This window comes from Amblyomma americanum, chromosome 3 (assembly GCF_052857255.1).
Source record: "Amblyomma americanum isolate KBUSLIRL-KWMA chromosome 3, ASM5285725v1, whole genome shotgun sequence".
In the NCBI taxonomy this organism is placed as follows: Eukaryota; Metazoa; Arthropoda; class Arachnida; order Ixodida; family Ixodidae; genus Amblyomma; species Amblyomma americanum.
In genome coordinates, this window is record NC_135499.1 from 115,437,652 (window position 1) to 115,456,096 (window position 18,445).

At 57.8% G+C, this 18,445-nt stretch overlaps 1 protein-coding gene across 1 annotated transcript in view; it reads left to right on the top strand.

Annotated features, from left to right (window-relative positions):
* LOC144124827 (uncharacterized) overlaps window positions 1–18,445 on the top strand; it is a 64,135-nt gene that overhangs the window by 8,083 nt on the left and 37,607 nt on the right. Inside the window, exons 2-3 of the mRNA XM_077657727.1 lie at window positions 15,832–16,171; window positions 16,572–18,299. Of these exons, the coding sequence (XP_077513853.1) occupies window positions 15,845–16,171; window positions 16,572–18,299 (2,055 nt within the window). The 5' untranslated portion in view covers window positions 15,832–15,844. The remainder of the gene's footprint in view (window positions 1–15,831; window positions 16,172–16,571; window positions 18,300–18,445) is intronic.

Below are 18,445 nucleotides of genomic sequence, written 5' to 3' on the forward strand. Positions count from 1 at the left end.
AGATTGGGGTCCGGTGTCGTATGAAGTCTGTGCAAGGCGTTGGGCGTGATCGGGTCGTAGTTCCGGCGCTGTTAGAACATTGCGACATGTGCTAATGATTCGACGTACGCAGAATGAGCTCGCCGTCCCGCTATCATTTTTTTTTAATGGACAAAATGGCGCAACTGGGTGGGGAGCAGTGACAGTGATCACGGAGGCGCCCTAATAAAGCCGAGGAAAACGCGGTCGGGTTTTCAACACCGCCGTGTGTTCCATTGGGAGCAGGCTGTTTGTGCTTTTCCGCTGTTACTTCAGAAACGGCGAAGTCATGCCCAACTGCTCGCAGGTTGTTTGCGGAGCGCACAGCATGACTGTAATCCGCACAGCTCCTTGGTGACTAATCTTTGCGGCAGAACCCTCACAACGCTATGCCATGGTTCTCGACGTGCGCTCCAACGTCTTACCTGCGCTGCCTCAACAATGGTGAATTTACTTGATCCAGCGAATGTGCGCTTTTTTAATTTTTGCTTACAGCAAAGCTTAACTTAGTGCTATGACATTGTGGTTAACCACGAGTTTGTTCTCGTGGTTTGCACGCCTGTGCGTGCAACCTGCACTCCTATCTATTGCGTTGGGTGAACTGTCGAGAGCAAGCTCCTTCTGCCTGTGCAGATTGTTTTTTTTTATTTTTGTTCAAATACTGCTTTGCACCTTGCCACGCGGCTGCTGACGTTCCGCACGGTGCGCTTACCCGTTCTAGAACAATGTATCGTTTCCTCCGGGATCTTCCGCTCGGGGAACGAAGCCGCGTCATTTCCTGGGGCTGATCGTCTTTTAACGGCGTACGTCACTACGGTCGGGGCAGTTGCACCCTCAGGAAAAAGCCGCTTGGATGCGAGCACCGCTCGTATGCGTGCGCATTCCTCCTCAGTGAACTCATTCCGAATTCCATTTTAATTCTCGGCCCAAGACCAGTGGCCGATCTGCGGTGGTGTCCGCAAATAAACGAACTCGGTTGCCCTCTCCGGGTGCAGGAGACGGCTCAGCCTGAAAGCCTGAACGCATCGTCGACTGAGACCGCTGCTCAGATAGATAGCTTGGGGGGACCCCGCCGAGTTACGCATATCGACCAGCTCTGCAATTGTTCATTGTGCGTCGCTGACCGCCCGATGTTCAGGGCGGGACCCCCGATTGTTGGTTGGAGCGGTTGCGTCGCCTAATCTGCCGACGTACCCCGCCCCGTCTGTGGCCCTTAGCGCGGCTGCACCTGGCGGCCCCCAGCCGCGAAGCCCCGACGCGTGCGTCAGGCGGCGCCCGCGGCGGTTTGCTCCGCGTGCCCCAGACGAAGGCCGCCAGCGGCGAGCGGAGGAGAAAGCGACGCGTCACGGCGCGTATTAGGCGCGGCCCGCGCGGGAAAAGCCTCCCGCGGGCCGCCGCGTCTACGCTGGGCGCGTGGCGTCTCGCTTTGCATGCTTTTTTGCATGCGGCGTGGCGCACTGGCGCGAGCCTGGCCCCCTCGCAGCGGCGGTGGCAGCGCGCGAGCGCAACCCGCATGTGGGAATCGCTGGAGCGATGCCAGTGACCTTTTCCGCGCCGCGTGCGGGCTCGGAACGCGCCGTCGGCGGCACTGCGCGGAAAAGGAGCGGGCGGTCGGCGGCGGTCTCGAGTGTTTGTCGAGCCGAGTCGCTCATCACCCGTCCGCTTCTCGTTCTTGGGCGTCGGAGAATGGGCTTTGTTTTTTCGGCCGGACGAGTCCGCCGGTACCTGGGAGCGCTCGCGCTTGCGCCGCGGCGGCGACGGGGCCCGACCCCATTGTTTTATTGTTCGGCTCGAGCGAGCCGCCGACCGGGGACGCGCTGTGCACCGACGCACGACGCCGCTGGAAAGCGCGCAGGCGGTGGCTCCTTTCTTCTCCGGCCTCGCCTCTCCCCCACTCCGCGCGCTCTCCCCAGGGGGGGCCCTTTGTGCTGGCTTCGAGTCCCGCCGCCGCTATCTGCGGCACCGTAACGATTACGCGCGCACCTTCCCGACTTCGGGCGGCTCATTGTGCGTGCCAACCCCAGCCCCTTTCTCGTTTTCCAGACCTTTAGCCGTTGCCTGCGGCGTAGGCGCTGTGCGAGTAGTCCTCGAGTGCCGCCTAGTGCGAGAGAGCGCGGCGGCGAGAAAAATATATATATATATATATATATATATATATATATATATATATAGATACCTGCGGAGGACGTTGAGAAGCGGCAGGAGGTGGATCCAATTCCTTCCGGCCTTTTGTCTCCGGTCTTCGTTGAGAAATCGTCCAGTCTCGTCAGAGAGGCGCGATAAACGCGACTTAATCGCTCCGTTAGTTTTCGGCTCGCCATGGCGCGAAATGTGCATGCCGCCGCGGTGAGTTGGACTCCTGTAGCAGCACTTTCGCACTGGCTAGCCGTAGTTTGCATAGCGTCGCTCCTAAACTCGACAACGGCTAACCGACCGCCCCGCACACAGAAAGCTTGATTCATCTGAGAACCGTCGCATGCCCCGCTCCTTTGTGCATAGCCCGAGCGGAGCTTTCATTCGCCGACAGCGCGTCGCCACTACGCTCCCGCTCTTGAGTTCCGCGAAACGATATAACGCTTCCGGCTACAGGCCGCTCTCGCCGTTCGCCTCTCCTTGCCGTACACCACCTCCCGTGATGATTGAAAGCCGGCGGTACAAAACACCAGTGGCGCGTAGTCAAAACTCCGCTCACTCCCCTCTTTTCGTTCAGTTTTTTTTTTTGTTCCTTAACTACACGGCGCGTCGCCGTCATTGAGCGGGGCAAAACGGCGAGCGTGATCCGTCCGTCCGTTCGCGCGCGCGACCGGTCGGTCCTGCCCTAAGCGCTCTTTGCTTCCGGCCATTTTTCTTCGTTGCAGCAAGGAAGAGGGGGAACGTGGCGGCGGGGGAAAAGGACATTTTTCTTCGCGTCTTGCCACCCGCCCAGGCCGACGCGGCGCGGCTCGCCTCTGCCCGCGCGGGTCCGCCGGGGCCTCCGCGAAACGAGTGTGCGAGAGGGTAAAGAAAGACAAAAAGGGGCTCCGGCGCGGGCCTGTTTGAGGAAAACCGCGCCTGGCTGAAAAGGGCCGCCGGCGATGACATCGGCGACGGGGAAAGGGGCAGCTGCGGCGTTGCGCGGTCTGCGCGAGCTTCCGCCTCGGCGCCCGGCGTCGGCGTGCGTGGACGGCGATGAAGAAACCGACGCCGTTTTCAAGCCCTTGCTTTTCTCCTTTTTTTCTTTCTGGAGTTGAGGAGAAGGAGAAAATAAGGAACGGAAAACACAAAGCACGCAACGTGGCAACCTCCGGCGTGTTGCTGCTGCCGCCCGGGTGCGCCAGAGCCGACGCAGCGCGACCTTGAAGCGTTGCGGAAAGAAGCGGACGGACAAGTAAAAAGACACACCACATAGTAAAGGGTAAAATGAAGGCGCGGCGAGTCCGGCCGTGGCTCCGGTTCCCTTTCGTTCCCGTGTTTGTACGAGCAGGGAGACGGCACCCACGAGCGAGCACGTCATGCGCGAAATACTCGGATGCTGTTGCCTGGTCCTCCCCACACCGTGTTCTTACTGCGGGACGTTCTTCCCGGAGTTGGCCCCTGTGCGCAAGACGGTTGTCGCCATGTAGCAGTTAGTTTGTGGAGGCACCCTCGCGGCAGTTCGAATGGAAGCTGACTCACGGGAGTTTTTTGGGAGCTAACTGAACGCAAACGTCCTTGTTTGCGTAATTGCTTGGTCCAGTCCATCATGGTTTCACGTCTTCCGGCCTAATTACGGGGGCGCTTTACGCTAATGGAAGGTGGTTGTTCGCGTTCCCTCTGGCTTTCACGCACAGAAAAGAAAGGATACGGCTGGAGGCGCGTGAGGCACATCATGCTTATCGCTCCGTTCACCGAGGCGGAAAAAGTAGTCAGTGACGGCTTTATGAACTACCTGGCTGCATTTCGAGAGTGCTCCTGTTTTTCAGAGGTGCTCCTGCTGTTGCTCGTGCGCTTCCTTAGCGCCCTACCCTACGCGCGCGCGTATTGAATCGGCGAGGAATGAATGAACCGAGCGATTGCGTTCGAAGAAGCCGTACTGAAAAAAGAAAAAGAGTAAGGCGGGGTGAGAGAAATGGCGGCGGAGCTCTCATTCAACGTCAGACACCCGGCGGCCGCTCGCTGGCAGTCAGCTTTCGCTCTTCCTCGAATCTCTTCGCTGTGATCGTGCACTGAAAGGCGCTGAATGGAGCTGTCGAGTTTTGTTGCCATCCGAACGAGTTTTCAGGCCTCCCTCTTTCTGCGCATCTCGCTCTCAGCACTCGCTTATGCTTTCTCGGCCCGCTTCCGCCCCCCCCCCCCCCCCCCCCCTCCTCTCGCGCGCGACGAGGCTGTGTCTGAATGCGTTATTGCCTGTCGCAATCGGCGCCGATACGCGCGTGGCGAAACAAACGTTCACGTTACGGCGGTGCGCGGCTCGGGGCCAGTTGGTGGTGCATACAACGTCGCCTTTCGGAGTTGGAACTCGCTCGCACATATATTGCGGGGCTGCTCGATCGTTGCGGTTGTTAACCGATTCCTCGGTGCTCAAGCCGCGAGCGTATTAGCATTTCGCCTCCACTGAAATGCGGTCTGGAGTCGAACCGGCGTGTTAGCACTAAGAGTGGACGACTCTGTACAGGTAGCGCACCTGGATCTACTGCCGCCGTCGAATTGTATCCTGTTTGCGGCCACGCGTTAGCCCCCAAAAAGCTGATTTTGCACTCGGCTTGGCGCTTTCTGCCGTCCACGTGTGTGTCCGGGCTCTCGTCCAGCCAGGTGACAGTATGCTTCCCGCACAGTTCTGTGTTCGCCTGTACGTTTGTGTGGTTCACGTGTTTGAACAAACTTTCAGGCATACTGTTTCTTTAATGTTCAAGCCAGGAAGCACGTGAAAAAGAACTTAACGGTATGTGTTCGCTCGGCCTTCTCTATGCCATCATAAGAAACACAACTGAACTCAATTGGGGAACGTAGTTTGTGAGCTGGAAAAGAGGGCTGCTTGGTTCATTTTGAACACTGACCAGACTACTATTCCACACTTTTTCCTTCTTTTTTTCTTCACAGTTTTCTTGTAGATGATTAATACCTATTAGCGATTTCCAACTTGAGACTGTCCTCCTGTCGTACTGGAGCTGCGTATACTGTGCAATGGGCGCTGTCCGCTCGTAGTTAAAAAAGAATTGGAAAAAAGAGAAAGAAAACGCCCAAGAGACGAAACGACCGCTTCATCCAACGCCGTGGAGGGCACCAAAACATCTCGGAACGTACCCTGGCGGTGACGCTCAGCCGAACGAAGCATGTCAGTGCCGTTGGGTGGCGATCTCTGCTGTGAGCCGCAGAGCGCGTGCTTTGTCAATTCCGGCGTGCACTGGCTTCGCTTCACGCGCGTGCTTCTGCGTCACTTCGTCGTTGTGCCGGTGTAAGTATTTTTTCGCGTGTATACTTCAGTTCCCTTCTTTTTTTCTCACGGTCAGGATTGCGTTGCGGGTTGGGAAGCGTGAAGTCAAAAGGCGCTGCGCGAGTCTGCGACGCCCTCCAGTGGTATGTGTGAGGTTGCCCCGTTTCCACGCCCAGCTATTTTCTTGTCCTTCGACCGGAGGTATTTTTTTAATGTTAGATAGCTTTTGCCTGACTAGCTATTTTTTTTTTACTGATGCAAAAAGCATCATTAAATGCCACTGTAAATGAATAGAGCGGTAGCCAAGATTCCAACTCACGTTTTTTTGACAAACGAGTGATTAAATGGCAGGGAATGAAGAGCACTGCGATGCGAAGTTGTGCTTATAGAGGACCAATATGGGCTTCATTCAGCACAGGAAATATTAACTGCGCGAACAGCTTGAATTAGTCAAACTGACTGTACCGCAAGCTTCTTTTTGCGGCTAGCTTAGTTGAGCGAGACTCCGTGAAGTGCTGGATGAGAGGCGCGATAATTTTCAGCTTGGGTGTGCGTCATACATATATCTGCAGCCGTAATGGTCCGGCAGTACTTGGCAGATAACCACTCCGCAGACACCACGGCGGGTCGCCAATAAGGGTTCCTCGAGCTGCCAGTCAGTTACTAGTTTTCCTTGTTTTCAACGAGCTTTCCTGGAACAGAGCGCCGCGTCACCGCACCCGAAAAGCCGCCGGTGTGCCGCAGGCGAGCCCCGGAACGCCAGACGGTGTGGGTGTCCCGCGCTGCTGCGACCGAGAACCGAGTACAAAACCACCGCGGGACGCCCCGCCTCGCCGGAAGCCAGCGGAGCCGCTGCTGCCCCGACCTTCTTTCCACGTGCGCCGGCATCCCCGCCCGTTCCCACATACTGCGGAGTCCTTCGCCGCCGGCCCGTGAGGCGGATGGGGTCGAGTCCCTTTCGGGGCGGGTGGCTGCGACAGCTTCGGCCGCGACGTGGGCGCTGTGCCGGGGAGGCCGCCAAGATTAGAAGCAGCTCGCACGTTGGGATGGGGGGGTTGCTCACTGGGCTCTCGCGGCCGCGTTTCTGTGAGGGGCGGTGGGCGCCGACGCCCCTGGCGAGTGGGTAGGTGGGAGCGACGAAGCGAACTTTGCCGCCGTGATTGACTGCAGAAGCCAGTCAGTGCGCCGCTGTCTTGTTTTTTCTACGTACGGCGTCACTTCCGGCGGCCGCCGGTCGACGCAAACCGCATCTGCCGTCGCGGCTTCACCTTCCACCCTTCTTCGCGTCGCGTTCGAGCGCGGCAAGTAGCTCGGCTGACCCTAATCTCGACTCATGCGCCGTCCTTTCTGCGTTTTCGCTGTGACTTAGCTTCCTTAGCAGACCATGTCCTCGTCCCGACCTATAACCCTTGCTCGTGCGAGGCCCTCGCATTACGACGAGCAGCTGCCGTTGAAGCGACCGCGCGCGTGACGTCAGCTTGCGTGTGTGTTGTGTACTGGCCTGTTGTTGGACCGTAGCCCCCTCCTCCTCAGGCTAGTGAAGCTGCGGGTGGCGACGCGTGAGCGCTAACGAGCTGTTGCCGTCGCCGAGTGGCCGTTGCGGCTGCGTGGGTATTATTCTCTCCAGCCGACGCTTTAACGTCCTCCCGCGCAGCCCCTTTCTTTTAGCCAGGCGTCCGGTAGCTGAGGCAGCCGCGTGCAACTTCATCCTGCGGTATGTGCCGCCTCCCGTTTCCGCCTTTCGGAGCAGCTCAGGAGGAGGATCTTCGCCGCTTCCCGCGGTGTGGGCGGCCACGCGCGCGTCGTTAGGGCGTCTGACTGCTCCCATTGCTTCGTATTTTACGTTGTTGGCGTGCGCTGCTCTTCTTTCTCCTTCGGCCCGCCTCTTTTTTTTCCTTTTTCTTTCCGTCTCGCCTTTCTCTTATCCAGTCCGGAAGCCTGCCAGCGCGTAACTCGAGCAGCGCCTGTCGTACCCCGTTCCGCGAAGATTGCGCAGTCCGGACGCTCTGGCTTCGCTAATAGCTTCGCGGCCGGTGTACGCGCACGTCACCCCGAGAAAGAGCCGGGATTTTTTATGACAGCGCGAGCGGTTGGAAATGTGCTGATCGCAGCAGTATGCGCTGTATTGGCCCTGGGGTTGAACAGCGCTGTTTTCTACGCCGCAGTGAGCGTCGTTATGGGAAGTTCCACAAGCAGGCTTTTCCACAGTGCTCACTTTAACCTGAGGAGGTGGCGAGCCGCTCGCTTTGAGGTATCGATACGGGACAGCGCGCGTTTTTGTTTTCTGTGATTCTTTTTTTTGTACTATCTACGTCCATGGCGCCAGTCCTTGAGCCTTCACCATCCCTCTTCTATTGTCCTCTGTCTTAGTTTGGTTAAATGTGACATGTGGGAAATTCAACTTGCGGAATTTCGCAATCGCTAACGGGAAAAAGCAGTCGCTAATCCGTTTGCTACCAAGGAAGCTAAGTGAAGAGAGGTGGAACTTGAGAAATTTTACCTGAAATTATAAGCCTCCGGCCAGCCTGCTAGATGCTTTCAGTGATGGGATGCCAGTTCAGCTCTCCTCGTGTAATGTTTTCTGTTGTGCGTCAGTCGTGGCACGTGATGGCAGTGCCGCATAATACACGTGTAGTGTAGGTTTAAGTAAAAGGAGCGTGCCGACGAATAACATCGTGTGAAACTCACTTTCCGATCCCCGAAACTTTAGTTCATTACTTCCGAAACATTAGTTCACTACCTCCGGAACTTTAGTTCAATACATCCTAAACACTCCACTACCTCTGAAACATTAGTTCTGCACATCTGAAAAAGTTCGCTACCTCCGAAACTGCAGTTATCTACCTCCGAAACATTAGTTCACTACCTCCAAAACATTTTTTCACTACATCCGAAACATTAGTTCACTGCCTCCGAAACTTTAGTTCAGTACATCCGAAACCATGAGACGGAGGGCGATTGCTCCCCTTCCCACTTCTTTTTTTTCTTAAATGCACACCTAAGCAGAGGGTGGTGGCAGACACTGGCGAAAGTCTGCGATATTTCGCCTTGTTTCCATTTCAAGCAGTGCCGTGAAACCCTGCGCACAACTTTTCCCGTAGCGCACTCTCCCTTCCTCGAGCCTTTTGTCGAGGCCCCTAGCACGCGCCGCGAAGTCTCGTCTGTTTTGTTTTTTTTTTTCTTACCGTTTTTCGTTCTTGGTCAGCGTTCGTGCGTGCATGCAACGGGGAGCGCGCGACCCCCTTGCAACGACGCTGCTTTCAGGCGAGCGCACCCTCACGTCCGCCTATTGATCCGAAGATTACTATGCCAGCGGCGGCGTCGCGCGCCCAGCATGACGATTGTGCCGGCGGAAAAACAGCTGTGCCCTGCGCTGCGAGTGAGACGGCCGCGCGCGGGCGCAAACGAAGCCCCGCTCGCAAAGGGCGGAGGGGGCTTTGAAAGAAGCAGGGGGGGGGGGGGGGGGGGGCTGCGCTCTAGCGAGGCGCCGGAGTGTTCGCCCGCGCTGTCCGCGGCGCGGCACGCACGGTCGATTGGCTTTCGCGGCGCCCTGCGTGTACCGTGTTTGCGCGCGCCTAATCGAAAGCTCGCGCGCGCGCCCGCGATGAAGCTCGGGAAACGCCCTGCTCACTCTCGCCAGCATTTTTTGCTTCTGCTGCTGCTGTTACTTGGTTCGCGCGTGGAAACAAGTGCCGTGGTAGGGGCTGACGCCGCCGCAAGGTGCCCACACCCCGAGTTTGGGGTGATGCGCGAATCGGTGCGCAGTGTTGGTAAGGGACAGCTTGTGGGCTGAAAAAAGCGTAGAAAGAAATGTGCATTACATGGCTGCAGAAGAGCGCTTCTACCCGCAAGCTAACCATGAAATGTATGCGGGCGTTACTGATGGCATGAGGCGTTCCCAACGCTAATTCTTGGGGGGGCAATCGCCGTGCCGTCTTTAGTCGTAGCTCGATTTGGGTGCGTGCCAACTGTGATTCGCGATTCCTGAGCTGCTGTCGGAGTTTGTTTTTCTTTGTCTTCGTTGCTATCGGCGTTGTTGTTCCAAGCGCGCTGACAAACACCGCGTGAGCCCCGGAGATCACCCGCGCTTGCACAATGGCGCTGTGCGGCTTTATCGGCGTTCCAGGACCGAGCGCTTCTTTTAGCGCTGATCGCGCAGTGGCGTCGGCTGACGTGCGACGGCGTTCTTCTTCCTACACCCGTCTCCTCTTTCTTTCGCCATCATTACCATCCGCTGGCTGCTGGCTGTGTCTGGTGCCAGCCTGCCCTCAAAAGAGAGGTATGGTAGCGCGAACCGAGATGCGCGTTATCTAGGTGGTACTGGATGCTCGCCTCCGTGACATGTATCAGAGGAAGGAAGTGGGAGCACATCACGGCTCTCGTCATACGTAACTAAACCGTAGCTTAGTTTAGCCAGTTTTATTCAGACAATGCGGATGTAGGCGGCGCTGGTCTCGAGTAATTTGGGGAAATGTTTGCGGCGTGATGACCGCGGCGTCTATGACGCGTTCAAACTTGACACCGCAAGCAAGCGATAGCCCGTTGCAATGGATGCCAGAAATTTAGGCTTACAAAAAAGGGGGGGGGGGGTCTTCTGTGATCCAGGAAGGCTGCTGTTCTTACTTGTACTTCAGAGGAGTTCTCTGACGAGGTAGCGGAAATTTTTCTCAGTGCCCAGGGATCTCCTTCAGATGAGCCGAGGGGCGATGGTGCTCTCGCTTTCAGGTTTCGATGCCAGGATTGAGAGCGGCCGAGTTCCGCCGATGTTGTACGGCGTTATAGAGAGGTGTGCTCCTACAGCTCTTCGCAATTATGACGACCTATACTCTGGGCGTGCGCGCGGAGGCAAGCTGCTTTCTCCGCAACTGCATCCGTGCTAGCCTGCCATCGGAGAAAGCTGCGGCCCAGCCTCTGTAACACCGCCGCGGAGCATATTCTTAGGGCTTGTGAGAGCGAACGAAAACAAAAAGGAGGGAGGCAGAAAGAAAAGAAAAAGCGCCGGTCTATAGCAGGCATTATTAACCGCCTACCCGCTAGCCTCGCTCCTTCGTCCGCCCTCGCAGGGGCTCGCGCTTAACGCTCCAACATGCCCGTTAATTGCGTTTGCTGCTGCTGCCGCCGCGTGTCCTCTGGCTTTCTTCTAACGCTCCCCCCACGCCGCAACGTCCGCCACCCCCTCCATGACGGCTAAATTGTCGGCCGGGGACGACGAGCCCGTTTCTCCCTGGGAAAGGGCCGCTCGCTACCGCGTGCCGCCGGCCGGCTCTAAAACCAATCAGCGCGCTCTCACATGCAGCGGCGGCGCTTGCGGCCCGCGCAGTCGTGGCCCCGTTTATGCCTCGCGCCGCAATTACGGCTCTAAACGACGGCGCGCTCTGCCGCTGCTGCCCGGTGTCGTTTCTTTCGTTTTTGCTTTACTAGTTGGGCGCAGCGCTGGCGTTGCCGTAGTAGTAAGTACAAGCTCGCGCTGGTCGTCGCAGCGCAATTTGCATGCGGCGAGAATGGGAGAGTGTGATAATGGCGTTCGCGGCTAACCGCGTGTGAATTGCGACGCATCGTTTCTTCGCGCGCATCCTCGCGAATATTCGTATCGTCGAACTGCGCCCGTCTCGCGTCGACCTAAGCGGTGTAACGAGGCGAAGCATGCGAGTCCAACGGAGTTCGGAGAAGCCGCCGTTGTGAGCGCTGCCGAGTTGTAGGGCGCTGATTTTGGCCTTCTTTTTTTCTGCTTTACTCTCGCAGCCTTTTCCAATGCTGCATGGAAGTAGCGCGGCGCATTCGGGATCTGCTGTCGTCGGGTCTCGGAAGCGTTGCGCGTAACCCGCGCGCTCCCCCTGCCGTTCACGTCGAGACGCTTGCGGGACGTCACTCCCTTCCGGTCTGCACTCTTGTCAGTATCGGTGATTTCTTCGCGGAGCTTGTGTTTCTCTTTTCTTTTTCTTTTTTAATGGACGTATGCATTTTTCTTTCTGTAATCTTCGCTTTGTTCCTAACCCGTTGTCTGTCCCCGTGTGTCGTGGTCGGTGGACTCCGTTCGGCCTGTCGAGGCGATTCGTGTTGTGTTCATCGGCTATTAAACAAACAAAGATTAGCGTAATAAGGGCCAACATTTTTCAGAATGCAAGTCTTAGTGAGCACCGAATGAAATTATAATTCCTGAGAAATGATACTGGAAATAAAAGAAAAAAGCTGGCAGCAAGCGCGGTTAAGGCTTTCTTCAGCGGGTTGTTGCTTTTCTATAGTTTGTTTTGGTTTTCGTGTGGCATGGTCATTATGCTCCTACAGTGGAGAGAACCTGAGCCGGAATGATCAGCGAATTTCATTCAGATTTAATCTGTACTCTCACCGCCTTTCCTTTGTCGCTAAAGCAACACGGACGCCCTCTATTGCCTCAATATTTTAGTCGCGCGGAATATCAATATTGAATTAAATCGAGCGGATTATTCTGTTTTTTTTTATACCCGCCGTGATTGCTGCATTACGTTCTTAAAATCAGAGCGCAGATCACTTCTGCAGTCACGATCTAATGGGTTCTCGCAATATTTTTTCTCTCAAACTCATGAAGGGCGGCAAAACAAGTAAAATATGAAAAAGAAAGGCGAAACACTACAGCCCGTCCTGGCGGACTTGCGTAAGGCTAAACGAGAGCTGCCGCGCCTCTCTTCCCCCGCCTGCTCCTCACACGCTTGCCGAACGCGACCGCGGTGGTAAATGATTTCCGCCGCGCTCCGTGATGACGTCTCCGATCGCTCGTCGACCGCGTCGAAATACGCGTATGCACCCGAGCAAGCGCTGGTGCATATTGCAACCGGTGATGCGCCTACCGTGGACGAGTGGTCGCGCTATCGCGGTCGTTCGTGCACCGCTACGTGCCGCATTGCGCGAAACACGCCGCCGACGTTGGCAGCTTCGCGTTTGCGCAACCAGTCGCAGGGGTAGCTCTGAGGAAATGAGAGGCTCCCGCGTAGTGTCGATGTGGGTGTCGGCGACGCAGACGCGACGACGTATACGCCAGCGTTGGAAACTGTAACAAGGCGTGGCGCGCCTCGAAGCGCCGAGCACGGCGTCGGGTTCACGTGGATGACCGGGTATAGCACTCTCGTCGTTCGAGGCGTTTCGGCGCTTTCGACACAGCGGGAGACGTCTGCCTGCTGCTTTCCCTCGGGAGGAGCAGCCCCCCCTCCCCCAGGCTTCCGGAGAAGAGGGCCGTGCAGTGCAGCAGTGCATCGCGCGTGTCGCAACTCGGTGCGCTCATTCGAGCGTCGAGTCTGCGCGGCGGACCCCCCTCGTGGTATTCCCTTTTCCTCTGTTCGCGCCGCTACTGTGACGTCCCGGGCGAGGGGCTAGGGTCGACACACTCTCTTTCTCCCTGTCTGGCAGGCTAGACGACCGCCATCTGCGCCATCCTATTTACGCGGGCGTCTGCCTGCTGGGTCGGCGGAGTTGGTTGCGAGCGCTGCTGGTCCGTTTCGAATTACTGTCCTCGCGCGCTGTTTGTCGCTTCGCTTGTCGCTGGCGTCGGACCGTGTAGTGGCTCTCGCCGAGTAACGCCCACAATGAGTGTGCGGAAAAAAACACCGCGTTTGGCTGACGGGCGTCTCTAGTGAGAACGCCCGATAGCAGTTTGGCGTGCGCTTTTATTCACCCAGTCTAGCAGGAACACTGAGGTTGGAGGATGCAGCGTTAACGAGCCAAAGATGCACGAGTCTTAGGCGGTGCGGTTCCTATCGCAGAGCACGTTGCACTTTCGTAGTAGAACCGCAACGGCCTGATAGTTAAGTCACTTTACTGCGTGCGTTCATCTTGTCTTGGCCTGCCGTGGTGACTTGGAAGTCAAGGCTTCGCCAAGCTGTAAAAGATTGAAAGATGAAAAAAAAAAAACGCGTTCCAACGCCCCTCAGGCCCGTTGGTATCAGAGCAGGACTCAGTGGCTGACGTCGCTCATATATAATGGAGTCAGGATCCAAGCACTCACTCTGCCGCCGACACCCGTTGGTCTCGGCCGTTGTCCTCACGGTCGTCGTTCAACGCTCCAAGCGCTCAGATCGCTCGTGACGTACGATTTTTTTCCCGCGCAGTTTGTGTAGCTGCTGGGAGAGAGGTTTGCAGTTGTCCCCTCACTCTCCGCTAACCGCGCAAACGTACGCGCCTCTACGGAAATTATTTATGACACGCTCGCCCAGTTATACGAGGGTAAATTTATCTTCGCTGTCCACTAAAAGCGAAATCCGCGGGCGGCCGTGACGTTTCTGCTTTTGCCGACAGAGGTCGATGCCGTGCAAGCCTGATGGACGCGGAGCAGAATGTCGGTGCGGAGCCCAGAACGCGGGACGTGGGTTTAAGATGGTCTCCAGAAGAAAGCATACAAAGAAAAAAGTCCGCACCTTATGGTCATGCGCTTGTAGCATGAAAGCCGACAACTTCATTGCTGTCATCTGACGATTGGGTACATCGTAACTACGAGTGAATTGTCATTTTTTTCTCAGCTTCCTGAATTGTTTTGATCGAGGCAAATATCCCCCAGGGCCTTTGTTTTCAAACTCGTCGCCGCTGTGAAAGGAACAAAAAAAAAATGAGCGAGCGTTTAGTGTTTCCCTTAATAATGGGTTGGTTTGTACGCGCTTTTCATATGATTTTCCAGCCGTTTGCCGAAAGTGTTTTACTCAGCGGGTCTGTTCGCAGGTTTTTTTTTCTTTTTTCCAGCTCGACAAGCGGAGCTGCATGTGATCCTGGATCAGCGGTTCTCGCTTGTTTCCTGTAGAAAACACAAACAAACAACAGCAACAGGCTGCGAATAACAACCTTTAGAACCGCACGATTGCAAACCGCGAATGCGCGCAGTGAATTCTCAATACTCGCTCCCAGTCTAAGCATCTATGGAAGGCACTACGTGAATTTCATATCCACTTCTGCTGCTTCTGTTGATCTTCAGGTTCCCCACACGCGAAGCTCGGCTCGCGGTGCGCCCAGAAGGCGCAGCAGTCGCAGTTCCGTTTCGCCCAGCCGTTCGGCACAAAGCGGAGTTCGTTCACGTTTTGCCACGCCAACGGAGAAAGTGTGTGGCGAAATTGCGGCGCGCGCGCGTTACATGACCCACCTCTTCCCTCCCCATTTTGCTTCTTCCTCTCCTGAAAGTGATAGCGGCGGCGGCAAAGGCAAGAGAAACGGCCGGGGCGATATCGCGTATGCAAATGCTGCACGCAGCCCAGCTCGTTCTCGCTTTCCGGCAGTCGTGCCCGTCCTTGTGATGATGCCGCGGCATGTTTGAAGGGAGTAGTCGGAGTGGCCGTGAACACTCCGCGCAAGCTAGCGGCTGGGAGAGTCGCTACCGCACAGCGCGTCTCGAGGGGCTACGTCGAGGGGGGGTTGAGGAAGAGCGATGCACCTCTGGGCTATTTCCAAAGTTCCTTTGTGCGCTCGACATCACCGCATCCGCCGCGACTTCGGCGCTCCGGGGCAGAGCTATAGGCGCACGAAACAGTCAGTCTGTGTACCTGGATATGCTTTGCATTTCTTTATTTTAAACCAGCAAAGCGCTGCATGTTTGTCGTGCGCGCGTTTTTTTTTTTTTTTGTCGCGCCCGCAGGAGTCTACATTTGTTGTTGCAGCCGCCGGTCGAGGAGTGATTATTCGCAATCCAGTAACGTTCTAGTATCGTTTTTTTTTTTTTGCCGAGCGTACACTGGCGCGCGTGGAGGCATACAATGTGCTCTTTCCCAATGGCGAGGATCTTTTAGGCTGGGAAGAGCGGTACGTTGTACAGCCGAGCAGCAGGTTGGCGTCAAACGCGACTGCTCGTAAGACGCATTGTGGACACTATGCTGTGTAGTGATCCATTGCCAATTGTTGGAAAGCGCACGTGTGTGGCACCATCGTGTTGTGCCGACTGCGCTTGCAGAATGCGTGGGCGCGGATTTTAGGGCTCGTAGTTTTCGTGCTCCTTTGTGTTTGTGGTCGATGCATGCAGCCGGTGAGAATTGAGAATTGCGTCAGATGATTTATTAGCGTGGCTGAAGGCGAGGTCTCTTTGATGCAATCCGCGAGGACGAAAAACAATCCGCAGGCTCCGAGAAGTGCGAACTGTCGAAAGGTTTATGTGGACGGGTATCCTTACTGATTGTGTGTGCATGAAGCGTCTTTCTGCTTTTGTAGTTGTAGTCTTGTTTGCAAAGCAGTTTGCTGGTTGGTGATCGGAGGAGGCTTGTAGTAATTGGTGCAGAGGACGTCGTCGTTACTATTGTTACTATTGTATTTTTTTGTCTTTAATTCGTGCTGTGCGTTGCAAAGACTGCACCACGGATTGCTCTTTTCTTAATCTCACAGCGTAATCAACGCTGCGAGAAAGTTTCCGCTTTCCTAGAGAATAGCTCACTAATGCCTCCTCCGCTCCCGCTCAGTGCCACTTGTTGTGCTGTGCCCAGGACGTCGTCGGCGATGTACTACGCGAGCTTCTTCCCACCGGCGGTGCGGTCGTTCGACGGCCGCGGTCCGCTGGACGGCGTGACGGCTGCGGCCGCGGCGGCCGCGCTCGCCGGCTCTGCGGCGGCGGGCGTGCGGGGGGAGCGCGGCGAAATCCCGCTGGACCTGTCGCTCAAGCACGTGCGGCCCGACGGGCCCGAGGCCGCGGCAGCCGAGGAGCTTCTGCTGCTCGAGCACCGCAAGCTGGCTGCTGCCTACGGCCGACACCTGCTCGACCCGGCAGCGTTCCTGAGGCTGCAGCACTACCAGCAGCGGGTCGCCGCCGACGCCTTCCTCCAGCAGGTGGGTGTTGCTGCTGTGCTCAGGTCGACTAGCTCTGTCAGCATCGTGTAGCATTGCGCGCTGTGCTATCTGCGCCGCCTAACTAACAGCCGGAAAGAACTGCTACCGTGAAAGCGCCTGTTAGGGGTTGAGAAAATTTCGGGAAGGTTGTATTTAGCGCGAGCTTCTAAACGTCCAAGCAGCGTCGTCGCAGATATGTCGTTTCACTCCCTATCTTGGCACTGTCGTAGAGGGGCTTTGGCCACGTTGCCTACTTCACTGCCTGCTGGCCACTTTTCTCGGGCCCCTGTGCTTGCACCACTAATATCCCTGCAATGCTGCTAATTAAACATAAGTGCATCGCGCTGTCGAGGGCGTAAGACCTTACCCCCCCCCCCCCCCCCCCCCCCGTCTTCCGCAGGCATTCGGGAGCGCCGCAGCGGCGCAGCACCACGCCATGGCCGCCGCTCGGCTGGGCTGCCTGGACCAGCAGGTGGCCTTCCACTCAGCCGCAGCCGCCACGGCGCGGGCCGCGCCCTCGGCCGCCGCCTTCCTGGAGCCCGCCACGGCACTGGCGCTGAGCATGCGCGGTGCGGGCGCCCCCGCGCTGGCGCCGGGAGACCTGGCGCGATCCCTCTACCCTCCGACGGCGTCCACCGCGCTGCCCGCCGCGTATTCCTCCATGTTCGCCGACATGCTGCCCAAGCCGGACCACTGCCGGCTGGCCGACGACGCCAAGGCCGGCTCGTACCCGCGCGCCAACGGCGTCTCCGACAAGGCCTCCTCCTCGTACATCGCGGACCCCGTGCGATACGCGACCGAGCACATGCAGCGGCTCCAGGAGAGCCAGACGTCGGCCAAGTTCACCACGTCGGGCACCGCGCAGACCACCAACACCTCCTCTTCGGCGTCCACGTCCACCTCTTCGTCGTCGTCCAGGGACCACAAGAAGTCGTCCGCATCTTCGAACCGCCACTCGACGGAGACGTCCTCGTCCACCACGTCGTCTGCGTCGACAGCCGCCGCTGCGGCTGCGGCGCTTAACCTGCTGGGACCGAGGCCCTCCCTGGGCGGCGGTCTCAGCTCCGCGTTCGGTGAGACGGTGAAGCGCGAGGACTACCTGAGCGCCGCCGCGCACCTGCCCTTCTACCCCGGCTGGGGCCTGCCCCCGATCATACCGCCGCCCACGACCACGCCCCTGCTGACGCCCAGTCCGCAGAAGAAGAAGGACTCCTCCCGCTCTGCGGATCGCTCCTCGGAATCGTCGCGCAACAGCGGCCGGGGCAGCCACCACGGCAAGTCTTCTTCGAGCAAGCGCTCTTCGTCCTCCTCCAACAGCAGCGTCGACCACCACCAGCACCACCACGTCAGCGACGTCGTCGTCATAGGCGAAGAGCAGCGGTCGCGGCTCGCGGCCTCGCTCCGGCTGGGCTCTTCCAGTGGCGGCCGCCCTCCGCCGCCGCCGGAGCCGGAACGCGCCAAGATGCCTCGCCTGGAGGCGATGCAGCCGCCGGACGAGGCCAAGACCTCGCATTCCGGCAGCGACACCAAGCGACCGGCCGCCAAGAGCCCGCTGAGCCCTCCGCCGCTGATCGCCGCCGTGCCTCCGGCGACGAGTCCCAAGACGGCCGAGCCGTCCGCCGCCCCCGGGGCTCTGCTCGCGGCCAAGCCGCTGCCCGCGTCCACGACGGCCGTCACGACGACGAGCGGCCTGCACGCGAAGCAGCACCAGCACAGCAAGGTTACCACGCCGCACGACGAGAAACCGACGCTGAACTTCTTCTTCAGGGACCACAAGCCGCTGACGACGACAGCGCCTTCAACCGCTGCGTCGGTGCCACGAACGACGACCACCGACATCATTGCGCACGCGCACCAGGCGCACCTGCAGTACCTGCAGCAGCTTCACAGCAACAGTGGCAGTCACGTGCTGCCCCCGTCGACGGCGCTTCCCGCCATGGAGGCCTCTTCTTTCGGCATCGCCTCGCCCGTCAAGGAGGCGAGCCCGCGGCACTCGACACACCTCCCCGCGTCGTCGTCGTCTGTAGTAGCGACGACGCCGACGACGACGCCAGGCAAGGACGTCGCGGCGCCCGCCAAGTCCTCGGCGCCGCCACAGGAACGGGTCAAGGAGCCGAGAACAGTCGAGGTCAGTTGGCCACAGCCTTATTCTACTTCCCGTTGCGGCGTATCTTTTCTTCATTTCTGTGCCATCGGCGTTCCCCGCACGGCGTGGCCCGGGCCGACCGTGCGGAGGCTGGGCCATGCTCGATTCGGCCGCAATTAATCGGGCCG